Source organism: Phalacrocorax aristotelis, chromosome 7 (genome assembly GCF_949628215.1).
Source record: "Phalacrocorax aristotelis chromosome 7, bGulAri2.1, whole genome shotgun sequence".
Lineage (NCBI taxonomy): Eukaryota > Metazoa > Chordata > Aves > Suliformes > Phalacrocoracidae > Phalacrocorax > Phalacrocorax aristotelis.
In genome coordinates, this window is record NC_134282.1 from 18040264 (window position 1) to 18067666 (window position 27403).

Genomic DNA, 27403 nt, shown 5'->3' on the forward strand with positions numbered 1-27403 from the left:
TTCCCAGGACAAGCCGCTCCCCTTCCTCCATTGCTCCCAGCACCAGTTCCCCTTAGAACCCTCTCCTCTGGCCCTGCTGCCCCTGGGCCTCGCTGACACCAGAGCTGAAGGCAGCAGCTCTTTGCTAACCCACCCAGCTGACCAACTCTGCTTCCCCCGGGGCTGCTGCGCCCCTCACATCACCTGCCCACCACTCCAAGGCCCCAAGAGCCCTGCTCTCTGTCCAGCAGAATGAGGGCATTAACCCTTCTGCCATGCCTTGATGGACATCAGCGTTACAGCCCCTGCTCCCCACTGCATTTCAGACCTGCTGCTCAGGAGGAGAGGCAGCAAAACCAGGCATGAGATCCTAATTTTCCTCTCCTGCCCCAGCAGAAGAATGGACTTCAGCAAAAACTCTTTTTGTTTCTGTGTTTCCAGCTACCCATGGGAAGACGGATCCGGTGACCTTTATCCTATCACTCTCAGTCACGGCCACAATCTATAGAGAAATAGCACCTTCCTGGAAATTAAAATGCTAAACCATTTGCACAAAGGACAACCAGGCTCTGCAAGGCCCATGACAGGATCCTCCCCAGAGCACTACTGACAGCGAGAACACACAGGCCCCGTCGCGTGCCTGCACCGGCGGGGAGGATGCCCTCCCCATCACCGGGGGAGAGCTGGTGGTGGCACCACATCAGCCCTATTAGTCACACGATGGTAGGGTCTGGTAGTGCAGGACTTGCACTTACAAAGGCAAGAAAATCCACAAAGATGATTCTGGAAAGAAAAAGAAGTGAATGCAGTCAATTCCTTTTACCTTTCTGAACCTCCTGGGTCTGAAGCAGTAGCTACAGCGGGAGAATAGCTCGAACCATGCAAATCAAAAGGCACCCCAAACCTGCACTGCAGCTTTAAAAGCACTGGTAGCATTTTCCCAGCCGATATTGCTAGCAGGAATAGAGCAGCTAGCTGAGCCCCTCAGATAAGGAATGCTTCTCTCCCGTATCACGTTTCAGCTGCTCCGTCCTCCCCAGCCAACACTCCCATTTCCATCCGACATCCACCCTGCCTCTGCGAGCACCAGGGCAAAACCAAAGTACAAAGCAAAGGCCAAAGACATGCAAAACTTGACGTAAATAGGACTCGTCATCAAAATGCCTCCAGGGAACAACCTCTGCTGCTTTTATAAATGCTAACGAGAAAAACCATGCCTAAAGCACAAACGAAGACCGCGCAGGCGAAGCCACCATTCTCACCGCCGGCCACGTGCAGGCACAGAGCCTCGCCTTCAGAAATGACGAGAAGCTGCAGATTCCTTTTCAGCACCTGGAAGGGACGCAGCCGACTGCCAGGTTAAGGAGACACGATCTGACAGCAGCAAGCTGCAGAGCCACCAGAACGGCAGCGCGGCGTCAGGGCGGGAGGGTTTTGCCCTTCAGCACGAGGCTGCGAAGCAGAGGCTCTGCAGCCACTGTCTCGGCCGCGGCTGGTGGGGAGTTGCTGCCACCCCCACAGTGGGGACGGAGCATCAGGTACCGAGGGCACACGCCTGCAGCCGCCGCTGCCCCTCCAGCAGCCGAGAGGCTTGCCCGGGGCAGGGAGCAGAGTGGCATGCTGGCCCCGGGGCAGGCGGCCACGCGCTTCCCTAACGGCCCAGCCCACCGTGTTCTTCCTCCCCACGAGAGACCGAACCGGGGGCAGCCCGTGGCACACTCTGCAAGCGCCCACCCCCACCCGGCACGGGGGAGTTTGCTTCCTCTCAGATCGCCCCCAGGTACCCCTGCATCTGTGCCCTGATGCTGGGCGCGCACACGGGCTCCCACACACGCCCACGAGCTCCCCACGGTCGTCCCGGACACCCCTGTGCATCCCTACCGCTTCCCAGGCACCGAGCGCACACTAGCACTGCTGTCACCCGTGTTCTTGCACGCGCATCCCGTGCTCCCTGCCGTGTCCTAGATAACTTGCGCACGCACCGCGTTACCCCACGCGTGCACCGCCCCGCCGAGCACACACAAGACCCTGCCCTCACGCGTGTCTCGCGCGCGCGCGCGCGCACACACACACACAGAGACAGAACGGGCCCCTCAGCGCGCACACGCGCTCCCCACACCCCCAGCACAGACACACGCAGAGCGGCGAGCCACACCACGCCTCTCCCGCGTCCCCACGCAGGCTCCGGAACACTCACACCTCCTCGGCGCGTCCTGGCCCTGCACACGCACCCACCGCCGTGTCACGCACACGTGCCGCACCCACCCGGCGCGCCGGGCCTCCCACACACGCGTGTAGCTCCTCCCCCCCACGCGCGTCGTGCCGCGGCCCCACGCGCGACCCCACCTGCTCTCCGCGCGCCCCTCGCGTGGCCCGACCTCCATCCCGGGCGCGCGCGCGCGGCCCCGCCGGCCCCGCCCGCTGCCGCCGCGCCACCGTCACGTGGGAACGAGCTCCGCCCGCCCCCGAACTACAGCTCCTGGCGTGCACCGCGGCTGCCCGGCACCCTCCGCGCGCCTCCCCTCAGCTTCCCGCTGCTGCGCGTCCACCGTCGCGGCGGCTACCCGGCCGCCGCCCTGACAGGGCTGGCAACCCGTGGGTCAGCGGGGTAGGGGAGGCTGCGGCGTCCTCCAGCCCGCCGCCAGCCCCGGAGGTAGGCGTACGTACACCCACGTGTGTGTCCTTGGCCGCTGTGGGACCCCAAAGCGGTACGCTGCTGTCAGCCTGCAACAGCTGAGTTGCCGAGCGGGTTACCGTCAGCTGCCTGAGTAAGGTGTTTGCACTGGGGTTTCGCTGCACCACAGCGTAAAACCACAATAATCGCTAACTGAGATAACCACTTACCAAATCCTACTTAAGGGGTGGTGAGAACATTGCGATGGCAAGAATAAAACCAAACAACATGCACTAAGAGACAGCTCAAACATTGAATGTACCAGCGGAGACAGAAAGAGGGTTTCTATTGCCTGCAGTAAAGAGGATGTGAAAAAATATTGCAGAATTATACATACTTTCCACTAAAAGGTACTGAAATGAAACTTGGAGAAGGAAAAGGTGATGCTGCTACCATCAGACTGAGAACAGTCAATGACAAATTATCACGGGAGACAAAACCCAGATATGTCTCTGGAATCGTTTGATGCCTCATAAAACAAAGGTAGTCGTTCGCACAGTGGAAACATCCTGTAACTGTTACTCTTAGTAACACAGGTATGTGCCGCTCACTACTGTGGCATACATGAAGACGCTCCTTGACCTGAGACCTTATGTATGCCTTATTTTACCAGTACAGTACTCTGGCAGCATTTGGGGAACAGGGTTCTATACTGCTACTCTTAATAACAACAAAACGTTTTTTCAGAAGCCACTTAATTAGGCAACTAGGACTCCCCAGACATAGTAATTATATACAAGTGCAAATTAGAAATCTCCTGGACATTGCTTAACAGCGATTTTTCAAATTTTTTTTCTTCAGAAAAATCTCTCCTTTTTCCCTGGTGTGTTATGTTGATTTGCATATGTTACTTACAGACACTGTTTACTTAACTATTGCCAATGGCCGTGGCAATTTAGAGAGCATATAAAAACTCATTCCGTTAAAAATAGGCCAGATCACAGAGAGCCTATAGTCACACACAGATGCATTAGCTTCTGGGACTGCGCTGAGACTAAACTGGAGATTAATCCTCCAGCGTAAGATTTGAGGAGTGCCAAGAGAGGTCAACAGATGTACAAAAGCATACATGTATCCTTTTTTTCACCTTTTGCTGAACAGTAGCAGAATTTGGAAACTTACAGACCTGATTGCTGTTTGGGGAAGGTGTGGGTGACAAAGTCAGTTATCAGCTCAATGTCACTTCTTTACTCATTAAACCTCACAGAGAAGGCAGAATTGGAAGTTGTTGGTAGGTGCCAGATAATTTCATGTTAGAATAAGAAGTTAGTTTTAGTAGGGGTAGTGCCTGTGCCCCTGGGGAAGCAGAGACCTCCTTTGGAAGGTACACTTGAACAGCTCACCTGTTTCTGGGACCAGTGCAGGTTTGATATTCCACAGCTCACAACGTACATGAGACTAGATGGTCCCCTCTGGCTTTAAATCTATGAGTGCATTTAGTACCCGATTCTTTGGGTGTGGTTTCTGCTTGCTAATTGTAACACCTGAATTTCAGCCAGGATGTTCAGCAGGTGACATCTAGTCTGCAATTCCTCTGCAACGTACCATAACAACAGGGGCTACTGGGCAGGCAAGCCGTGAATCCTCAGATTTGTGAGGAGACAGCTGGTGCTCAGGAAGAGCAGAGGAAGGGCCCAGGAAAGAACCAGCCCCAGAACTTACTACAGCCTGTGGATGCTTTAGACGCACTATTTTCTGACAGTGGATGCAAGCTCAGCAGGGCTTTATACAGTTGAAGTACTAGTTCTTATAACTCGCAATGCCACGTGGAACCTTTTTCATGGGGCTCAATGCTGACACAGTCCTGAGAGCTAGACAGAAAACCAAAAGCTGATGTTTGCATGGTTGCCTCCACAATCCCTATGGCATTTCAGCCATTTTGAACGCAGAAGAAAAATACTCTTCAGGATCAGAACGTTTGCCTGGTTTTCTACTGTGCTGAGCAGCAGACAGCTGGTGTCCTGTGTGGATAATAAACGCAACCCATGGATGCGGTACAATCTGGATTATGTCCGATTTCCACCTGTCACGAGGGCAGGCAGTATCTGCCGCCCACCTTTGCGGTTGACATGTTTGTTTTGGGTAAACAGAGCATTTGTTTGTCAGTGTGACACAGTCACCAGATGCAGTTGCACCCTATGGCATCACAGGAATTCAGTTTAAAGTTGTTTTTTTTTAATACATTTTTTATTTGACACTTACATTGTTAGTATTTATTGGTCATCTGGCAATAGTACCTTCCCTGTAGAAACACAGCTGGACTTTAAGAACCTCAAGTCTCACTTGTTGTCAGTTACCTGTCATCAAGTCCCACTTGTCATCTGGAGGAAAATGCATATATTATCAAATACGTGGCTCCAATACTCCATGTCTGAATTTACACTGCACATGGAGAACACAAAGAACACAGGGTGGAACTCACAGCCTCTAGCACCGTGGTCACGAGCTCCTCCTGCATGAAGGGAAAATCCTTCACAAGCTGCAGATGCCCTATAGCAAAAACTGAGCCATTTTCTTCTAGCCAGTAGAAGGCAGCAAGAGGAACATCCAGGAGCATGTTATTGGCCTTATTTTAAACAGGAAGAGAGGCACAAAGCGTGTAAATGGAGAGAATATGGAGGCCTTGTCAAGAGTCTGTAGCACAGGACAGAGCAGAGGCCAGAAAGCCTCAGCTCGCTCTCTCTCGTTCCTGCTTTTCAAGATAATGCTCCCAGAAAGGTCTCCCGTTCTGCAGGCCGGTGTAGTGTGCCAGTGTAGTGTTTCGGTGCAGGCACCCCCTGGCGCAGGAGGACAGAGCTGTGCCAGGGACTGCGCACGCAAGGAGTTAGTTTTGTATTGAGTACTGAGGATACCGCATTTGCCACAGAATATTTATTTTAGCAAGCGAGCACATGGCGTATGTGGGCAGTTAATGAAATGCAGGAGTGTTCCTGCTGAAAGAAGAAGGGTGTGTGTAAGGTTGTGCCTATGGAAATATTTATTCCTGCCCAAGGGCATTCGCAGCATAGTCCCCGGGGTCTTGCTATGGAGCTCCCACTCTCTGCAGGCGCTCGATCAAACCCTAACACAGGCAGGCTCTCCTTTGGTCACGCTGCAAAGCCCACTGAAGGCCAAGGGTGAGGGAGGTCAGTTTTTGAACAGCAGCCTCAGCCCAGCTCCCGGAGAACGCATGGGGAGATGAAGACAGTAATGCCAGCTGGCTGCTGCGAATGGGGGAAATCGATACCGATTTTCTTTCCGGCATTTACTGCCTGTTTCTGAAGGAAGCCCAGCCTCTGTGGTCACGTTGTCTGCCTGTCTGCACCTTCCTTTGCTATCTCTGGAACTCACTGAACAATTTCAACCAACTATGAGCAAGGCGCAGAGATTTCAAAGGTAAGGACCATCCCTTAATTTTAATAAGGAGAGTGCCACTGAGTGAAAAGAGGTAGATCCCACACCCCGTTACAACTCGTTTAGCAGCTGCCAGCTGGCTGCGAGGTAGGTGCGTGCTGTTGACCCAACAATAATACACACAGCTCCAAAGAATGCAAACATACAGGGGGAAAAAAAGGCTTTACTAGATTCCTTGTTCAAAAAACAAGTTGTTAATTTATCTTGTGAATTTCTGAATCATGTGATTCTGACCATAAGCTGGAGAAGATTACAGCTCTGAAAAGAACCCAAAGAAAACAAAACGACAATAGTCATACTGTTCTGTTTTTAAGTAGTAATTTTAAGCCTAACATGATATTTTGAAATAGGAACCTGGTTTGAACCCTGGTGTTTGACATTTGGAGACATAATTCTGTTAGAAACTCGCCTGCCTTGGTCTGGCAGTTTACCAAACAGGTTATTTCTCTCCATTGCACTGGGATCACAGGCAAAGTCATCTTGCATCCAGCTTCCCCACTGAATGCCCTCGCTCCTCCCCTGCAACGCCTCAGAGCTCAGTCAGCTCTCCAGCCAGCCTGTGACTTCATGCCCTGTGGCACAACTGCCCTGTCCCCCAGGCCCCAGCCTGCACGGCGCCCCACCGCTTCCACCACTGCCACCACCACCACCTCCACCAGCACCACCAGCCCTGCTTCCCAGCACCACCCACCACTCCCTCGCCCCTGTGGCCCCAACCTGACATGGCAGGAAGGGCCTCACTCTTCCCAAGGACACCTGCTGTTGGCTGTCCCTGGACAATCACAGAAGTCATAGAATCATTAAGGTTGGAAAAGACCTTGAGGATCATCAAGGCCAACTGGCAACCCAACACCCCCATGCCTCCTAAACCATGCCCTGAAGTGCCACGTCTACATGTTTTTTGAACACCTCTAGGGATAGTGACTCCACCACCTCTATGGGCAGCCTGTGCCAGTGCCTGACCACTCTTGCAGTCAAGAAATTTCACCTAACAGCCAATCTAAACCTCCCCTGGCGCAGCTTGAGGCCATTTCCCCTCATCCTATCGCTTGTTACTTGGGAGAAGAGACCAACACCTTCCTCACTACAACCTCCTTTCAGGTAGTTGCAGAGAGCGATAAGGTCTCCCCTCAGCCTCCTCTTCTCCAGGCTAAACAACCCCAGTTGCCTCAGCCGCTCCTCGTAAGACCTGCTCTCCAGACTCTTCACCACCTCCGTTGCCCTTCTCTGGACACGCTCCAGCACCTCAATGTCCTTCTTGTAGTGAGGGGCCCAAAACTGAACACAGTACTCAAGGTGTGGCCTCACCAGTGCCGAGCACAGGGGCACGATCCCTGCCCTGCTCCTGCTGGCCACACTATTCCTGATACAAGCCAGGATGCTGTTGGCCCTCTTGGCCACCCAGGCACACTGCTGGTTCATGCTCAGCCAGCTGTCAGCCAGCAACCCCAGGTTCCTCTCCCCCAGGCACTTTCCAGCCATTTTTCTCCAAGCCTGGTGGAAGCCCCTCCTGCAAGCGGCCCCCAGACGACCCTGCCATCGCCACCCGCCCTGGGCCCAGGCTCCGAGGGGAGCGGAGGGACAGTGCCGGGGGACAGGGCTGGACCCACTCCGCCACCCCCGCTGTACCCGATCCTCCCGGCCGGCAGGGGGCGGTACGCCAGGTCCCGAGCGGGAGGGGGCGGAAGAAGGAAAGCAGCTCCTCGGCGCAGGCGTCCGCTCCCAGGGCTATGGGGAGGTTACTGCGCATGCGCCAATTGCCGGCGGCCGCGGAGGGGAGGGCCGCGGTGCATGCGCGGCCGCTTCCTGCGCATGCGCGCTGACCGTTGGCTGAGGCGGTGAGGGGAGGCGGCGGTGGTCCTGCGGGCAGCCATGAGCGGGTTCGGGGCTGCGGCGCCGCTTTCTGGTTCCTCGGCTCCGGCGGGGGTCCGGAGCGGCAGCAGTGACAGCCTGGAGAAGATCGACATGTCCCTCGGTGAGGAGAGCTCCTGGGGCCCGGCGCCGCGGGGGAGAGGGCGGAGGGGCGCGGGCCGAACCAAGCGGCGGGGCCGGGTGGGGGGGGAGACGCGGAATGAACCAACGGGCTGTTGCGGGGCGGCCGGACGGAACCAACGGGGGGCGTAGGGGGGCGGCCTGCGCCAAGGCGACCCGAGCCGGGGGACAGGACCCTGCACGGCGGGTGGGTCCCCTTTGTTCCATCCGGGTGTCCTGAACAGGCCCTGCCTACTTCTGGCACCGGCCGGGCCCGCGGTGCTGCGCCCTGTGCTGGGTGGGCCCTGGGGGAGTGGCCCAGGGCTCCTCATGGCCGGGACGGGGGCGGTCAGGTTGCTGCTCAGCCGGCCTTGCCTTTTTTTTTTTTTTTCCCCCCGGGTTTGGAAGTTGGTAATGGCAAATCTCCTTTGTAACTCCTCTGCAGTACTTTACCAGTCAGACTAAGCGTCATGTTGCCTGTATCACGTAGTTTCCTGTGACAGTCTGCCCCTTTCTCCCCCGCCCTACCATTGGTTGTGTGTTAGGAAGTTGCACAGCCTCACTGCAGATCTGCAGAGCTGCGTCTCTCCAGTGCATTTGAGAATGAGATGTCCACACTATATATATTTCAAAGAGGTGTCTCAGAGTAGTGCTGTTCTGGTCCTGTGAGCTGAGTCCCCTTAACGGGGGCACATTTGGTGCATTCATGGCGTGCATCTTCTGGCTTAGTTTTATCCAGCAAAAATGGTTTTGTGTGCTCCAAGACTGCTCCGTGACACTACCAGAGTATGGTAGACGGCTACTCTCATGAGTCTTGCTTCAAAACGTGAATCACGATGCAAATTAGATTGTTAATGGTAGACACAGCCTTTGTGGACCACCTTAAAATAAGAGAATTTTACAGTTTTTCCTTCTGTAAATGATCCAGTGGAGTTCTATGTCTTGCCAATGGAGATAACTTGAGAAATGACATTTAGAGTTTGTCTGAATGTGGAGTAGCATTACAGTGTTCATACAAATCTATAAATCTGTTTTTGCTTATAGTATAGCACACTGAAACTTTGTTTCCAAGGTTACCAAGATTAATAGAGTTATTGCTTCTGAGTGGCTAGTTCTATTTTCATATATTCCAGTGTTTCTTCCTTGACCTAATTAACCTTTCAGTTAGCCACTACTTCATGTCCTGGACATTGACTGATAGCAAGTTGCAAAGGGCTGTCGTGGTGTCATGGTAACGTTTTGTTTAAGAGGCTGTTGTGAGTGGGTGTGTCCCTTCACTTGTTTGCTTGCTAGGGTAACTTGCATGAGAACAGTGTCATCCATGCCTACTGCCCCCGAGTCAAAGTTGCGTGTTCTGGTGTAAACAAAGATCAGATGCAATCCCACATTTGTTGTGGTATCCAAAAAATTGACGCAACATTAATCTAGGAAATCTTAAAATCTAGGTCTTAACACTGAGTATTTTCTCATATAGTAATAAAGATTAAACCTGTTTTTGTTCCCAGTGTGTTACATGCAACTCACCTGAAGCTAAACTTCCAGTTTGATAATGTTCCCAGATTATTCTGCTGTTCTAGCTATAGGTTTGATCTCTGATCTCAGGTAAGAGAGGAGGGTGCTTCAGTGTGTCTCAGCTAACAAATGCGTAAAGTCCCAGGTATCCTTCATTTTTCCCCAAGTAAGATAATAGCTGACACTTAGGATCTTTAGAAACTTGTAACCCTGTGTGCAGCAACAACTTAACAGTTTGGGAATCTTTGCTCTAGGGATGATCCCTCTGGTAAAGAAGATGCTATAGAAATCAAACCCTGAGTGACCTGTATCAGTATTCCTTATCCTGATAGATCTTTTTTTTTTCCGAATATTCAATCATTTTTGCAGCCAAGTAAGCTGATTTTCTCTTAGCTTTACTTCAGCAGGATACAAAACATCGGATAGTGATGTTGTGATTTTTTTTGTTAAATGCAGTTTTCTCTGCTCTACCCCATCCGAGCCCATTTGAACTCTTAAGCACAGTAACCCAGTTCCCGTCTCTCCCCGACTCAAAGAAGGATGCCCACGTGTTTGTGGTAGCTCCCTGGTGGATGTTGGAACATAACTTTTTTTATCAGTTGTGGTCTCCTGATCTAGATGCAGTAAACATAATTTGACATTTTCCTTTATGGCGTTTTCGTAAACAAGCTAACAGTCAAACAAAAGCACACCACATCTGTTGCTTTACTCTTACCTCCTGAGCCAGCTACCAGATCAGCGAAGGCTATCAAAGTAGTGTGGCATGATTTGCACTTGAGAGACCTGCTGTTCACTTTTCATCAGTTTATTGTCTTGGATGTATTCTTGAACCGATGAATAATTCAACATTGTTTCCCTGGACAATAGATAAGGTGATTGCTTTGGACTGCAGATGCCTGGGGAGAGAAGCCTTGCTTGCTTGCTCTTTTCCTATCATCTCAGCCTCAGTGAACACATGAAGATGACCAATAGGCTGAGTTCCTTCTGTGCGATTTTTTTTTTTTAAGTAACTTAAGATGAAAAGGCTTGAATTGGCATTTTGTCTAGAATCTGCAAAGTCTTTTGGTGGTGGGATTACCTTCTCTTTAACGGTACACAAAAATGAACATAGTCATTCCATTTAAAATTTCATGCAGGGCAGAATGCCACCATCTTTCAAGTCTCTTGGATGTTCTGGATGTATGCAGCTGCTTCTCTTTTGCTAGGGCATTATATTATAAAGGAAGTACTGTAAGACTAACAGGGACTGGATATTTTATAGAGATTTCTGGAACCTTAGCTTGTGTGTGCTGGCTTTGCAAGATTAACTGGTCTGTTTCCTGTGACTCCAACCTGCTAGGGTTTTTTCTTCAGAACTAGAATGTCTGCAGTGTTAAATATATATTTATTTTATTTTATTTTATTTTCTGCTTACAGATGATATAATTAAAATGAATAAGAAAGAAGAGAGAAAACAGTATTCCCCCAAAATGAAAAGAGGGCTTCAGCAGAATCGAACTCGACAGTTCAGAACACCAGGCTCCAAGTGGGGAATCCAGCAGCAGAAAGGTGTGTATGTCAAGTGTCATGTGGATTGTGCAATTTTTTTTTTTTTTGAGCTGAACTGTAACTTAATGCAAAAGTATGGATTGACATGGTCAATTCATGTGTCTTTCAAACAGTGTCGTATGTAGTTTCAATTATAATTCAGTTCTTTGTGATCCATTTATGTTTGGTTTTGTTTCTGACTCAGTGTGAGAAAGTCATTGACATGTTTGGCCAACAGGGAGCTGATGTGCTTGATGGACTGTACTTGACTCAAGGAAGGACTGGCTTTCTTTCCGATTTTTAAAAATTTATTTTAATATTGGAAATTATGTTGATACTTTGTCCCTCTCAGAGATGGATAGAAAGAGTGCTTATGCCAAAGCCTGTATAGTAGGAAATGAGTAAGCCTTGCCAGAGCTCAGCTTTGTGCAAAAAAGCCAGCATATTTATATTTTTTAGGTAGAATTCTCCTAGTAGGCCTCACCAAAATAGCCGTTACTGCAGACTGTAATGCTGCCTCTGGGATATGTAAATGGATAGTGCGGAGAGTCTGAGCTGACTTTTCTTAAGACCTTGGGATGCAAAGGAGGCACCATGTCAGCCTTGTTAAGCCAATATTTTTATGGTGGGGGAAAAAAACCATATAGGCAGGGAGAGAAGAGGGGAAAAACACACGGTAACAGCTTTACTGTAGATTCCCTGAGTAACTGTCAGGGTCTTTTTTTTTTTTTTTTTTTTTTTAAATAAATAGGAGTCATATTCTAAAATGATTCCCAGATTTTAGTCCAGTATGTGGCCAGCACCTGCTTGAAGTATAGACTGGATTTGCTTATGTTTAATTTTGAAAAGTACCTTTTTAGCAGTGGATTATCGAAATACGGAAAAATACTGTTTAATCAGAAAGCTTTCCACCTCAATGCAAGCTAATGTTGTGTTTAAGTTAATACATGCAATTTCTTGTTTAATAGCATTCATTTAAAACAAATACACATCTGTCTGGTGTATTCACAGTGATCCCCATTTTATCTTTGTCGTTGCGTAGTATTTGTTGCAGCAGCAGCTCTTAGTAAGCGTCTTAGACGCAAAAGTCTTTGGGGATCAGTGAAATGTCGTGTTGCTCAGGGCTCAGAAGAGTTTTGCTTTTTGTACAGGCCAACATAGTAGTGTTACTTAATTTGTGCATCTTTCGTAAATTGTTGGCAGTACAGGAAAATATTTTACATCAGTCAGCTCAAGTGTAAGAATATTTATGTAGGTGAAAAAGTGAATTTAAGTTGCAGATTATCAAACACGTAGGCTTCTATTTATGAGTGCAGTTGTCAAATGCAATTGTTTGTGATCCAAAGGGCACAGAAAAAGCAAGTATTAGAATTTAGAATTTTAGGAGGAGCTTGAGCTGCAGGTATAAAACTATAAATACAACTGTCTTGGCAATTACTTTTCTCTCTTGGAACCTTCCCTCCTTGCCTGCCCTTGTTCTAGGAAAAAACAAACATTTTTTTTTTTTTAGAAAATTGCCAGATTCATGACATGTTGAAATGTTGCGAATAGCTTTAACTGCTCCCTCCTGTACAGCTCTATACGTTTTCTCCCATTGAAAGCCAACCTCTTTTATATTGTTTTTTGGGCAGAAGGCATCATTAAATAATTATTCTGAGCATTCTAGTTATTAGTAATTTATGACCGATAGATTATTGCTGCTCTATTGCCGTTGAAGTTACTCTGATAAGTAGCAAATCCTCTGTTGTTTGTGGACAACTATAGAAACCACAAATGATCAACAGCATTCAGTTCCTTGCGGTTTTAGAAGCAGCTGCCAAACTCTAGGGAAAGAAGCAAGGAACTTGAGCTGAGACTCTTTTCAGCTTTTTGGGGGAGAAACAGAGAGAAGAGCATTGTTCATTTAAATAAAAGTTGTCCGTGGTGACACACAGAATGCAACTGCACAAAACCCTGAGCTAATGTTGAGGTTGTCATTTATTTGTGCTGAGGTTGGTCCAGAGAGCTCATGAGGTCCCTTTCAGCCTAAGTAACCCTGTTTTTCAGCTCTTCTATTTTAAAAGAAGAGCCTTTGCTAACCGTTCACAAAATGTGGGTGCATAGCAGTTTCTCTGTGGCAAATTTATCGAAGCTGGGTCTTGATCAATGGCTTACCTTGTGTGTTCTGATCGATGGCTTACCTCATGTGATGGCTCCTGTCTCATGAAGAAGCACAGGTGTATTATCAATGCTATGAAGTCAGATGTGTCAAAGCTAGATGTGTCTGTTGCTATAGAGCTGACTTTAGTCTTAAATTTATCTTGCAGTCTGAGGTTCTAAAGAGGATGATGCTTGGGGATAAAACTGAAACATGGTCTGTATTCACAGTGTGAAGAAATGGTTCCAGACAGGGTTAACCAAACCCTTGTAACTGGAAATTTCAGATGTTTATACCACAGACCTCAGACTTACAAGCCTTTTATATTCAAAGACTGCCTTCAATTCTTAGTTTTGTCCCGACTGCCATGCAGATTTCTGATTGAAAACACTTCAAATGTGATGTAATTCTTATGGCATTTAATATGGTTTTGTGGGCCAATTGGTATATTCTTGGTTTTTTTTAAGTCGTGTCTTGGGAACCACTGATCTAAATAAATAAGCTTTGAAGTTGCTTTTTTTTCTTTTCTTTAAATTAAACTGGTAATTTAAAGTTTGCTGAATGGGTGGGGAGCTGGGTTTTATTGTTTTGGTTTGGTTTGGTTTTGTACTATTTAGGACTTGATGAAGTTCCACTTCAGAGTATTTTGGTAGTTTTTTATGCCAGAATGACTCTTAAGTTGTCTCTGTAGACATGTCAAATAACAAATTTTCAACAGAAATTAATGCAATGAACTAGAGCAAAACTGTGATCTATATGAGAAGCTGATTATTCTTGTGCTAGGACCTGGGCCAGACCTGCCAAAGTAACTGAATGACCAAATTGTCTTCAAGTGTAGTGATAGCTTGTGCTCTAAGGCTTGAAGGGTGCAGCCAAATGACTTGGGTTGCCTGCGTAGCATCTTAAAGCAATAAGCTTTTTCTTTCAATAGGAATTGTTGAACTCTTCATGCTTGTTGCAGGTTATGGTAAAAATCGTTTGGGACGCAGAAAGAAGATAGCAGGGAAGAAGCGTTCTTACGGAGTTATAACTGGCTTGGCAGCCAAGAAGGCAATGGGATCACGCAAAGGAATTAGTCCTCTGAACAGACAGCCACTTAGTGAGAAGGTAATTAATGCAACTCTAGTGGTTCATGTAAAAACAAATTAAAAAAATGAAACACAGTGGTTTCAGAATAGTGCTACTCAAATATAAAATGGAGACATCTGGTACAACCTTTCATTAAACTGGGGATGTGTTAGCTGAGTTCTTGTTTGTTTTGAGAGGGGTGGTTAATGACTATGTTTGAAAGATCTTTTTAATACCTAATTGGGTCGCAAGTCATGCAAATTGAAGTACAGAAGTATATTTTGTGCAAGAATGGAGGTAGTTACTGTATTTTTACAAGAAAAGCTCAGTTATTAGGATTTCTTGTCTTTGTTACAAACCAGTGATTCAGCCGACATGAAGGTCTTAAGCATACACCTGTTACAAAAATGGAAGTTTTTGCAAAGTACTTAACTCCATCAGTAGGCTCCCTCTTCTGTGCTCCAGTGCATTGTTGCCTGCTCCATCTCATTCAATATTGCAGAATGGGGGTTGCTTTTGGATTTTTGAAGAAGAGTAATTTTAAAGTCGTGTGGAGCATGTGTTTTGTTGGTTTAGGGAATTGCAGTAATCAAAAAGTAACTGGTAAGCTCTGCTTTTTTTTTTTTTTGCCTGGTAATGAGGGGAAAGTAGAATTCATGGAAGTGTAGAAGGTATTTTCAAATTATGCTAGACTGTGAAAGGCAGGCAAAGCAAAATGTATTCTATATGCAGTTTGTAAATGGAAATTGAAGAAAAAGTGTTAGTGTGTATATAGTATACATATATGCTATACATATATTTATTGTTTTCTGAGAATGCACAGCGGAATTACCCAGTTTTGAAAAAGAAAACAAACCTGCAGAGACAATCTGAAATGCAGAGAAAACAAGCTCCAGCCCTCAGGAGGCCTGCCCCGCTAAACAGAAGGTAAAATACCAGGTCTGCTTTCTGACTCTTCTTGACAGCTTTCCATAGTGAGCCTTGTTTGACAGGCCTGAGTCCAAGAGAAGGTGGTAGGTACAGGCAGTAGTAATACAGTCAAGACTATCACGTATGAAGTTCTACAAATGTAGAAGCAGCTGAGCATGGGGCAAATGTGGTCTCCAAACAAAGCCAGATATTTATTACCATGTAGAGCACTCAGGAAGTACCTCTATTCATTTAAATTTCAGGCAGCCTATATGGAAATGACCAACATATGGATTTCTGGAAGTCACAGCCATGGTTTAGTGAACTGTCTAAAACAAATGCCTTTGTGGAAGCTGGTGCCATCTTCAGTTTCCTGGCAGCTAGTGCATGTTTTATTTGTGCTGGAATTAACATGTCTGTCATGAGCGGCATCTTAACTGGTCTCCATGATGAAAATTTTCACTGCGTGACTCTATTGTGGAAACTGTAAACAAACTTTCTTTATATATATCAAAACTGCTTGTTTTTCTCATCTAATCAGCAATGCTTGAAGTGCTGGAGGATACTGAGGGAAGGAAAAGCCAGAATTAATAACCGTACCATCCTGTGATGTAGGAGTTCTAGGCTTCCATGTAACAGAAGTGATTTCTCCATTTATGAGTAATGTGGTTTGTTCCACACATGTAGATGAGAAGCTTGTTGCAACTGAAATGTTCAGCCTCAAAGAGGCAGCATTGCAGATGTCCTTTGGGACGTATTGGCCGTTTCCTGACTTTCATAGTGGTCTTTCTAAGACGTTATCTGTGGAGCCTTTGATGACTATATTTTAATAAATATTACAGGAATAACATGCCATCCACTTTTGCCAGAATTGGAAACAAACTAAATCAGCAGAAAGACACTCGTCAAGCAACTTTCCTGTTTAGAAGGGGCCTGAAGGTAATCAAAATTACTGGAAACAACAACAGAATTGTGCCACAGGTTCTAACCTAACCTGTAACACTGATATTAATGAATTGACTTTGAATATCAGATCTGAGTAGAAACTTGAGGTGGACTGGGAAATAGGCACGGGTTCTTCTAGGGAAATGTACTTGTCCTCTTCAGTTACTGCACCCCATTGAGTCGTCCTTCCTGTTCTAGTGCAGCTGGACTGTTCAGAGGGGCATGGAACTTGTCAGAGTGCTTGAGGGTAGTTGCAAGGTATTAATTTCTCCTTTTAAAAGTAAATGTTAGAAAGCACTGTGCAGCTTTCCAGAGTTGCCTTTGGGTGAAGGATATTCCAGAAACATGTTTTAGAATCTGATTATGGTTTTTGGTTTGGGTTTGGTGGTTTGTTTTGGGGGTTTGGGGTTGGTTGTTTTTTTTTTATTTATTTTGGGGTTATTTATTTTAGTTATCCAACTTATTAATTAAGGCTTTTTTTAGTTATTTTGAGTAAGATCAAGAGAATAGAGAGTGTGCAGTGAATGATAGTGGTGTTCTCAGTTTTCTTATGTGCCCTCATTCTACATCTGCCATCGCTGTGACTGTAGGTGGCTGCTGTCTTCCATCCACATGGATTGCAGAATTACAGGCAGGATCAGGAGGAAGAAAAGCAAGCTTTGTGGCATATTGGATATTATGTATGTTAACATTGATCAGATTAGGGATAGCCAGGTTTTCTTTCTGGCCTGGTAACATCTTGGTGTATCTTGGTAAAGTGTATGTTTGCTAACATAGTCCTCAAAAATATTTCTATCTCTTTATTCCTTAAATTACCATCATTAACAATTCTATTTAAATCATTTTTGTATTCTTAAAGTAATTTCTTTCCAGTGTCTTACAATGGTAATAGGGTAGTTATCTTTGAAGTCCCTCTGAAAGTACAACCCCATTTGTGCAGAGTGTACAAACAGCTTTCAACTTCTGTTCTAGAAGTGCTGTATTTCCAGCTGCTACAATGGGAATTGAAACAGTATTCAAATCCAGTGTCTATATTGATGTGTTTTCAGGTGCAGGCCCAAGTGCAGTCAACAGATGATCTTGATAATCAGACAGTAAAGAGAACTCGTCAGTAAGTATTTAATTTGGAAAACTTCAGTTTGGTTACTTGTATAATTCTCATTTTAGTTCTGGCTTCTTGGCTATGATAATTGAATGGGTTGGGTTTTTTTTCCCTCCCTGTAGGCTTATCAGCTGAGTGACAGTGATCCTCCCCCTATTCTCAGTTATTTCCTAAATCATCTTCTAATTTAACCAGGAGGAGTTTGTTTGCATAAGACACTTGCAGGAATGAGGGGGAAGGTGTTAGCTTCAGAGGATTAGACTAATCTCTCCCACTCATGAATACTGCATAGACTGGAAGAAAAATTCAAATGTCGATGTTCTCCTGAGCTCTTGATGTAACTTCCATTTTTATTTAATATACATATAAGCCTATGAAGCAGTTTGGAGATAAACGAGGCAGGTCACAAGGTGGATGCTCAGCTCTTCCCATGTCATTCTGTGCCTGCTAGGCACTGTGCAACTTGTTTGTTGGTAACACAACAGGCTGAGTAAGTGGCGTATGCCACAGACCTGCAGTCTGGCACCGCTTTGATGTGCTGTGAGGACCATTGTGGCCCCCCCTGTGGCGAGGAAACTGAATGTTTTAAAGAAGTGAACATCTCAGTCTGTGCTGTAGTTCTGATACACTTTGCCAGCATGTGATCTAGCACTCACCTGAGTAGGTTTCAGTAATGTAAAAGATATAAGAATCAATGGCCAAGCTTCTTGTAGATAGTTTGACTGCATGCAGTCTTCTTACTGACCTGTATTCTGAAAGCTTGTACATTCTTTACTAGGCAGTGTTTTGGACACAGATTTAAAGATACTGTGACTGAAATTTCTGCAATGATTTTGTAAGCAATTTCTGTGTTTTCAAACTAGATGGCGAACTTCTACCACAAGTGGAGGGATTCTGACTGTATCCATTGACAACCCAGGAGCAATCATATCCCCAATGTGAGTTTTCAAAAAAGTTCTGAAATTCTTAACATAGCTGAAACCGCTGTTCTAAGCTATTTCACAAGTTCTTTGCAGATAGTATTTCAGATGACCCCAAGCTTCTCGTGAAGACTTAAATCTGGTCCTTTTCTGAGTGTTTCTGAGCAGTGTTTGAATACTGTCACAGCTGGATTTCTCAAGATATCTCCCATTTAGGAGCTTGATGTGGTGTACGGAGTTGAAGAGTTGTAGGCTGGTAGATTTTCACCTTGCCTGCCTCTTCCAAATCAGACCGTATTACAGCTGTTTTCCTCCCCTATCTGAATGAAAACGAATAAGCATCTAGTTGATGCGTGATGGTAATAGCTCCCTGATTCATAAAGATATTGCTAGAGTTGTGCTTAAAGAAAGTACTTCTGTATTTGTCTTTGGGAAGTTTATGGTACAGTTGTTTCATGAGGTGTTCTACTTTAAAAGTCTCTTGAATAGTTTGTTTCATTAGTATCACTTTACCTGTAAGGAAGACTGTACCAATTTTTTTTTTTGCATTTATGGGAATAACTAACTGCAAATTATGCATTTGTCAGTAGGACTGAGAGATAAAAGATAAGGTTGCTTCCTATTGGGACACTTGCTGCCTGACTTCTACCTTCTTGAATTTGTGCCCTCCAGCTATTCAGCCAGCCTGATCAAATGGCTTGATGAAAAATTTATACCTCTATCAGCATTAAGGCTTTACTGCATAAAACACGTATTCAGTGCATCCTTTGTAACATTCTTCTTTCACAGTTCCCAGAAATTACGATTAACTTGTACTCCTGTGCCACCATTTCTGATGAAGAGGGACCAATCTGAAGAGAAGAAGATTCCCAAAGGGGTTCCATTGCAGTTTGATATTAACAGTGTTGGAAAACAGGTAAATGCAGTTTCTTTCTTTAACTGTAGAAGTAGTTTCAAGACAGATAAAAACCAGTGATCCAGGCACTTTGTTCCTAGACTCACTAGTGAAGGAAGGAGGGAACTAGTGACTGCTAGTTGTTTCCACTTCAGTTCTTCATCTAAATTGCTACATAACTTCAAGCAAGTAACTAAACTGACTGTTCCTGTTCCTCTAGTTCATGTCTTGTATGCCCACATGCTTTAAATGGGATTTAAATTGTTTAGTATTTGTGAAAGCCGTCTGGTGTTCCTGCTGTGCTTGAATCAGCAAGTGTGCTTAATTCAGGGATGAGCTTCTTTCAGTTGAGTAACTTGCATGGAACCCTGACAGCTGAATTTATAAGACAGCTTTTGCTATGCATCTAGGAAAAAAAAAACCAAAACCCAAAAGTTGTGAAAAATTGCTCATCTTTCAAGGCTTTACCTCATAAGTTTCATGAAGATGGACGACATGGTGCAGGAATCTTAGTGCTGTCATTGGAGGAATTCTTACAGGGTGGCGGAGTTGGATGTTGTTCTTGTAATCAGCTTCTTACTACCAGCTGTAGAAAACTACCTGGAAACAGTGTGTCAGTCTGGATTTGTTCCTTCCATGAATAAGCAGTATGTCAAAGACAGTGTACTGCTATATTGTAAAATTAATTGAACTTTTGGACTCCAGTCTACTGCCTCAAATGGATGGACTGGAAAGCAACCTGCATTAACACAGTTAAAATGCTGCAGTTGTTGAAGTTGCATAGAATCTGTGTGGGGAAATGAGTGTAGTGAAAGTTCCCATTTTCAGTCTGTCTGTCCTTGGTTTAACTTGGGGTATTTTGAGTAGACTTTGTCTTGTCATTGTGTACCATGTGTTCTTAATGAATTCGAAGAAATGCTAGCTCTTGGATAGTCCAATCTGATTTTTAAATGGTGTGGGAAATTAAGAAATCAAATTACACCTATTCTTTTTTTAATCATCTAAGTGAGGCAATTAAATGGTGATATGGAATGAGGAAAAAATTATTCTTGTCTCCATTACTTTGATTAAATTAACCTAACATCTTTTAAATTTGTGGTGGAATTACTTTGTTTTTCAGACAGGAATGACATTGAATGAACGTTTTGGGATCTTGAAGGAGCAAAGAACAGCACTCTCTCAGAACAAAGGAAGCCGTTTTGTAACAGTGGGCTAGCCTGACAGATGGACTTGAGCACTGATCCCACCTGCCTAAGAAACTGATATAAAAGTGGGCAGAACAATACAGCATACGTCACTGAAATTCTCCAGACTTCTTGCTAAGATGGTGGCAGAGCTATCTATCTTTATTACTTTTACTTTGAATGGTAAAAGACATGACGCCTTGGGGTGGGGGGGAATGGGGAGACTGCTGGAGTGGCACCATCACCTAGTTGGAAAAGATTCTGTTGCCCAGCTGATGACAAACACTGATTTTGGTTCATCTTGCAACCAAAACAAAACACAAATTTTAAAAGTTGCTCTTTTTTTGTCTAGGAGTGCTCAGTATCTGTTCTTTGACCCCTTTGTTATGGTAAAGATTGTGTGTTTCATTACAAACCCTCTTTTAGGGTTTTTTTAGGGACTGCATATGAACTTTCCTTTGGACTGCAGTTTGGCACAGAGCCTCAGTCCATGAATACATTGGTAGTGATGTAGCGGAATTTTTCATGGGAGCATTGGTTGTACTTCTTTGTGCTTTTGAACTTCAGTTTTTTTCCTTTCTTGAAAACTAAATGTTTTACATCCTCACTTTCAGAAATAAAGCTGTTAGCTGAGACCCAAAATATGTAACCAGAAAGGAGACTATTCTACTCTTATCCTTAAAAGTGGTCCAGATCATACTGGAAGAATACTTACTCTCATAATACCCAGGCATTTATATTAGAAATAGCTCAAGTTCCTCATCCTCCCCTGTAAATGGAGTATGTCTGTCTCCTGTTTTTTCCTAAACTTCTGCTTTCTGTTTCTTTGTAAGTTTTTCACAAACTTAATGCAATAACTTCACATTTTTTAATAATTTCATAGGAATAAATACAACAGTTCACAAGAAAGTCAGTGGTATGGTAGAGTTCCTTACCCTCCCAGACATAAGATTCTCATCTTGCATACCTTGCCCCAGAGGGTTTTCTCTGGCTTTTAGAAATAGCTAGAGGCAAGCGATCTAATGGCACTTGTTTGTATATACCAAAGAGAGGTAAGAGTGAAGCTCATCAGAAGCGGTCAGACATCTTGAAATTGGCTGAAACTGGGGAACTTTGCTGGAAAAAAGCCCCGTTTGCCTGCATGTGCGAGGCATTAAGCAGGAGCATGTAGTCACTTGCTTTAAGCTTAGCTTTGTGCATTAGAAGCTGCAGGATGGTAACAACTGGGGCATCCTCAATGTGAATTTATATGATCCCTAAAACTGAGGCACCTATTCAGACTTGCTTCCAGACCAGGAACTGATGAATTTAACACTGTTCTATAGCAATGAGATTTAGGTACAGTCAGGTAAAAGAATGATTGATTTGCTTGCTGCATCCAGAAATGTTTATGGTGTTTGAAGTGGGTTTCATTCCTTTTATTGTTTTTGAAGAATTTATATTTGACTTCTTACAGAGTTGGTTTCCTTGCATTTTTATCTCAAATTCCAAGTTAGCTAGCGTTTACCAGGATCTTCAATGTTGAAGAGCGTTTGACAGTAGAAGGGCTTTTGTTTGTATAGCAGTTTTAAAATCAGAGTGCATCCTGATGCTATATAGTACTTAAACCCTTATTTTTAATGTTGAAAAATATACCTTAGCAGAAGCAAACTAAATGTAATGGTGTTAAGGTTTTCTTAATTATTAGTAGGAAATCTTTTTTTGGAAAAAACGTCCCACTTGTTAGAATTTGAGTAGATAAATTGTTGTCAGTCATCCTGTTTCAGTGTATACATTTTCCATGTGCCAGGATGCAACAAAAAAATTCTTTTGCATCAACATAGATGCAAAACATTGATGCAATGCATCAAAAAATGCTAGTTTGTATTTAATGAGAAGATGCTTTACACTGTACCTTTTGGTATTTTTTGGAGAAGTTATTACATTTGATCTATTCTGAAGCTGTTATGTTTTTTTTTTAATAAAAAGTTACAGGTTTTATACTGTCTTGTTCCTGTTATAACTACCTGGGCAATATATTGGTCATATGAATTTTCTGATATCCTTCAAGGGGTTCTTAATGATTAAATCCTTATTAAACAGTCTGAAGAATATACCAAAAAGCAGCCTACTTTAAAGAGGACTTCATTCATTGCCCGGCTTAATATCCTGAAAATTAAGCACTACTTGGAGTGGCACTGTATAAGCTCACTTGCATTTAAATATGTCAGCTCTTAATGTATTTTTCAATAGCACCGTCTAATTTAGTGGTTTGATGTGATTATAGTAACAGATCTGTTTATCTGTCGGCCCAAGCACTGGTTTTTGTGTTGCTGTGACATGTCTTCCTAGCGAAAAGTCACTGTAATCTAAACCTTGTATTACAGGATCAGCGTGAACACCCTGATAAACGACTGCGGTCATGTCTTCCAGTGCGAAGCTGGCAGGAGGCTTGCCTAAGCGGTGGCAGTGCTGCTGTTGTCAGTGCAGGAAAAAAATACCGCCTGTGAACGTATTTGATAAGGTGTTGAGTATGGTGAGTGCCTCGGCACCTGACTATCTGCAGTCCTTGTTGTTCATTATCAGCCCGAGTCTCTGCGGCTGCCAGCTTCAGGCAGTGTTCAGACACGCAACAGTCCCAGCGTAGGCAGCTGATCTGTGCTTCCCTGGAGCATGACTGGTTGCAAAGAGTGTCACCTTTTAAAGATTGATGACATCAAAGAAAAAAAAACATGAAGCAGGTGGTACTTTTCCAATTTAGTTCAGATACGTGTGTTTTCTCCTTTGTTTGCTGCCGGAATGGGCCTTAGGACGCACCCAGCGGGGATGAGCTGGTTCTTACCCAAAAGCCAAGCCCTGCTGAGCTGTTGGTGCGGTGTCTCAGCCAGGTGGGTGAACCAGGATTTTCTGGATTTCAGAAGGCGTACGGGCACTAATACCCTTGTCAAGCGGAGGCGGGCACCCTCGCACGCCAGATTACCTCAGGCGAGTGGAAAAATCAGCCCCGAAAGGGGGATGGTTCGGAGTTATTTTTTTAATGAAGCCCTTCGAGCCCTCTCCCTACCCGCGGGCGGGCGGCTGCGCATGCGCACTCCTCCTCCTGTCAAGGCTGGCGCGTGCGCCCTCCCGGCCGGGCCTCGGTCTTCCGCGCGCATGCGCAGTGGCGCGCGAAGCCGGAGCGGCAGCGGCGGGCTCTTGCGGGGGGGAAATGGCGGCCGCGGTGCTGGCGGCGCCGGAGGGCGGCTCTGCCGTGATGCCGGCGGGGAACGCGGCGGCTTGTTCTCCGCCACCTGGTCCTTCAGGCCCGGGTTCGTGGAGCCGCTCCTTAGACCGAGCCTTAGAAGAAGCGGCGGCCAGCGGTACCCTCAGTTTGAGCGGCAGGAAGCTTCGTGACTATCCGCGGGCCAGCGCCGCCAACCACGACCTCAGCGACACCACCCAGGCCGGTGAGGGACGCGGCGTTGAGACGGGGGGGGCAGAACGCCTTGCCTGCCCTCAGAAGCCCCTCAGGACTTGGGGGGCCTGGCTGTCCTGGGGCAGCTGGCTGGGGCGGGGGGAGGACAGCCATCCCTCGGTAAGAGTGAGGCTGAGGTGATCAGTTTGCTGCCTCTTCAGTAAATTGAAGCTGGATGCATGAGGAGAAATTTCCTCAGTGGATGCTTGGTGCGTGTGTCGTGTGTCCCCGTCCACCCGTCCCCATTTCTCTTGAAGAGTGTATTTGTGGGTGTAGAGGGGGGTTTCTCCTCACCGGGGCGATGCTTGGCATGTTTCTCCTCTTGGGCCGTTTCTCCTTCACGCTTTTGCCTCCGCCCTTCCTCTCCGCGGCTGAGAGGCAGGATGGAGGAGCTGTTGCAGGGTACTCCTCCTTCCTCTGCCCGTCCTGGGTCCGGCCGAAGAGGTCCCTCGATTTGTTGGGCTTTTTTTTCTTTGTCGTCTCCACTCTAGAAGTGTTTCCCTTATTGGAGGCTGTTCTAAAAAGAGTTATGAGGCATTTCTCAGTGCTGCTGCCCACTGATGTGGTTTTAGCCAGACATGTTCTGATTTATGTATATGTGAGTGTGGGTGTGTATGTACACAGACACGAACCCTCACCATCTCTCATCTTGTGCTGTTGACAGGGGAAACCAACTTTCCAAGAAGGGCTGTCAGGTGTGCATGCACTAAAGACAACTGTTTCTCTTAGTCTTCTATTGCTGTCATTTCTGACAGCCATAAGCAAGATACGAAAGGTACTGTGGACAGAATCATGCCCCTTTTCTTTTTTTCTCCTGTATCATATGGATAAAAGTATTAGAATTTTTAAGAAATACTTCACAAGGTACAGTAAACAATCGGGCTGTTTTTTCTCTCTGCTCTTCAAGTATATTCATAGGAGTAGACTAAAAATGTGTACTTTCCCTGTAAGCTCCTTGACCATAAGCAAAACCACATTTGTGGAGTATGTTTATGTATTATTGTATTGAATAGAGAGATGAGACTTGGGAAATGATGAGAGTTTGTGCAGGATGTAGAAGGTTTTTTACTGCATTATATAGAGTCAATATAGCTTATGTTTTGACCCTCTAGTTGTATAAATGAAGTAAAAGTAGTTTTAAAAGGTGTCAGCATGCCATTTGTTTGTGGCTTTGATTACTTCCTATGCAGTCATTTAGATTTTCTCATGTTTTGTGTTGATTTGTAGCTTAGAAATAAACTATCTTAAAAATAAACTCCAAACATTGCTTTTTGAAAGTTACTGTATTTGTTAGTGTGTTGATACACTGTCAGTTAAGTAATTCAAAATGGAGCCTCCTTTAAAATTGTCTGACTTCATACTTTGTCCTGTAACATCCTATTTATGCAAAAATCTGTTACTAATAAAAAAAAAACAACAAAACCCACTCACCACCCAACCAAACCTTGAGACAGATGTGGTTTGTTTCACTTAAACACATTTATAAATAGCAAACACTTCTTGTTAGCGTATAAAATCTTCTGTTCAAAGGGTTTTCTACAAGTGCAGTTGCACAATGAATGTGTAGTGAGCTAGTCTGTAAGCAAATGTCACATATGTGTTTGTGAGGGATTTGAGCTTTTTGTTTATAATACTATTCATTTACTGTACTCTTAAACAATTTGTGGGAATTCTTGTTTCCACCAAGGTTCCCATCTATTGTGATGAATATTTGCATTGTAGTTGTTCAAGAAGCATTAAATGCTAATAAGCGGCAGTGCATACCATACACTTTTAGGCATTTATCATCACAATGAACCTTAGAAAAAAGCTAGAACTGTTCTTAGGTTGTAAGAATCAAAGCTTATTGGGGGGACACGTTCTTTTTAAATTCTCTGTTTTGAAGGCTGCTGTGATAACTTCATGTTCTGCCTTTTTTAGCATGGTCTGTTCTATGACTTTTTTGTTTTGAATAAGGCTGGGCAGTGGAGAAAAATCCATGCAAGTGGTTCTGACCCTCAGTTTTCAGTTGAGCGCTTGGCTAAGAATTTAATCCAATTCTTTCCCCGTGTGAATTTCTTTCTTGTGTAACTTCCAATTCTTTTGTATGGGAGTAGCCACAAATAATATGGTATAATGTGTATGCGTGTTAGGTGTTGTAAACACTTTAAATAACCCTCTGAAATGTAGGCTCCAAGGGCCTTCCTGCATGCTGTGCCACAGAGACTCAGAGCACATCAGGTGGGGCATGTGATGTTTGTGGAGTTTCATAAAAATCATTGGAATTACTCCCAAACTATGAAACTGAAGAAAAAATGATGTATATATGCAAATCTTATGCCTTTTTATGTGCATGAATAGACACCTCTCTAGTGTGGCTCATGTTATACTGGAATAGCTCATTCCAATTCTTGTAGTAACAACAGTAATTGCATGTCCCTGTCACTACATCGATGCTAAAGAGGTGGAAATTAATCACATCCCTCATTAATGTAACTACACGGCTAGAAAACCAGCATCTAGCATTGCCTTAAGCCTTAACAGAATCACTGGCCTTGCCTGGGAGCTGCTGCTAACACAGATGAATCAGCCCAGCGGGTCGGTAGGAACAGGGTGTTAGAGATTAGGTGCCTGATGAAGTTTAGTTAGGTGTTCTGTGCAGATCTTGACATTGATGATGGGTTAGGGGAGAATCCTTTTAGGTAGATGTCAGCCATAAGGTATCTTTTCAAACATTACATCAGTGAGAAAATCACATTTCTTTGGATTTTTTGTGAGTTCAGAGTTGACAGTAAAACTAACCCTGGTGCTCAAACTGTAATAGCTTCTAGGGACCATTCTTAACCGCTCACTAAACAATTGTCAGAGCTGAGCCTCTGGCAGGTGTAACTTACCTTTGGAAAATATTTGATAAACAGATCACAGAATCATAGAATATCTCAAGTTGGAAGGGACCCATAAGGATCGTGAAGTCCAACTCCCTATTTCTTGCAGGTCTACCTAAAAATAAACCATATGACCAGATCAGGTTGGCTGCATTTTTATTCTGGAAGTTAATATAATATTGCTGTTAAGCATCAGTGGAAAAATTAAGTTCGTCATTAATCACTTGCCTCAGTCACTAAACTTTTCACTGGAAAGTAGATTCTCTAGTAATGTCAGAGCCTCAGCTGCTCTGGGCACTGCTGTCTTCCAGTTGGTGGAGACCCACAGAAGGCTTTTTAAACCAAGGTTGGTGCTCAAAGCTTTTCTCAGAACTGAGCAGGTAACTTCTGGTTGTTTTGCATGTTGACTGGAATAAGATCACATAATGTAAAATGAAATTGAAGATGGGCAGTCTATGCTTGAGAGCTTTGGGATGGATTAGTGGGAAGGTAGCTCCCCACAGTACATGATGCAGTAGTCCATCTAACGTTCTTGTACATGTGGGATGGCTCATATACAAGAAATGTAGTGTAATAATAACTTAGATACTGAAAGAGGGGGAAACAGCTGTTCTTTATGTTCATCCCTTACAACTTAATTGGAATTTTAGGAAGTGACTCAAGCTTACAAAGCTTACTGATGATAAAGAATGAGCAAGCTTCGTTATTAACAAAGCAAGGATGTGCTTCTCTTTTTCTTTAATACTCTTTCGTTGAACCTGCATTATCTATCCCCATTTTATCTGGGCTGATTTACAACCCATTTGCTCATTCCACTCTTATTCTCAACCGGGGAATAGGAAAAGGAAGAACTATAAACCATCCGAGTTAAATATGAAAGGAAGCACAGT

At 44.8% G+C, this 27403-nt stretch overlaps 3 protein-coding genes across 32 annotated transcripts in view; 2 read left to right on the plus strand and 1 right to left on the minus strand.

Moving 5' to 3' along the window:
- The window catches only part of RUBCN (rubicon autophagy regulator), a 32866-nt gene extending 25103 nt beyond the window's left edge, over positions 1-7763 (minus strand). For 2 of the 7 annotated variants that reach the window (XM_075099012.1, XM_075099010.1), the window contains exon 1: positions 2326-2405. In XM_075099012.1, coding sequence (XP_074955113.1) covers positions 2326-2363 — 38 coding nt within the window. In that variant the 5' untranslated portion in view covers positions 2364-2405. Of the gene's footprint in view, positions 1-802; positions 957-2176; positions 2266-2325; positions 2406-7675 lie in introns of those variants that run through there. The other 5 variants (XM_075099013.1, XM_075099015.1, XM_075099014.1 and 2 more) reach the window with 5 other exon arrangements.
- A 62-nt stretch (positions 7764-7825) lies between these two features.
- Positions 7826-22196, plus strand: FYTTD1 (forty-two-three domain containing 1). Of its 3 annotated transcripts, XM_075099049.1 has the most exons (11): positions 7828-8021; positions 10946-11077; positions 14155-14300; positions 15076-15188; positions 16013-16109; positions 16314-16373; positions 16706-16795; positions 17165-17226; positions 18081-18155; positions 18927-19053; positions 20153-22196. In XM_075099049.1, exons 1-11 carry the CDS (start codon positions 7919-7921, stop codon positions 20246-20248), a joined length of 1101 nt encoding a protein of 366 aa, XP_074955150.1. In that variant the 5' UTR covers positions 7828-7918; the 3' UTR covers positions 20249-22196. The 3 variants fall into 3 exon arrangements, with proteins under 3 accessions (XP_074955152.1, XP_074955150.1, XP_074955151.1); XM_075099050.1 differs by lacking the exon at positions 16314-16373 and having other exon boundaries at positions 7830-8021; XM_075099051.1 differs by lacking the exons at positions 16314-16373; positions 16706-16795 and having other exon boundaries at positions 7826-8021.
- Positions 22197-23317: 1121 nt separating this feature from the next.
- Positions 23318-27403, plus strand: part of LRCH3 (leucine rich repeats and calponin homology domain containing 3) — a 66971-nt gene continuing 62885 nt past the window's right edge. For 8 of the 22 annotated variants that reach the window (XM_075099037.1, XM_075099040.1, XM_075099022.1 and 5 more), the window contains exon 1: positions 23340-23641. In XM_075099037.1, the coding sequence (XP_074955138.1) occupies positions 23404-23641 (238 nt within the window). In that variant the 5' untranslated portion in view covers positions 23340-23403. Of the gene's footprint in view, positions 23642-27403 lie in introns of all 22 variants that reach the window. The other 14 variants (XM_075099020.1, XM_075099029.1, XM_075099023.1 and 11 more) reach the window with 8 other exon arrangements.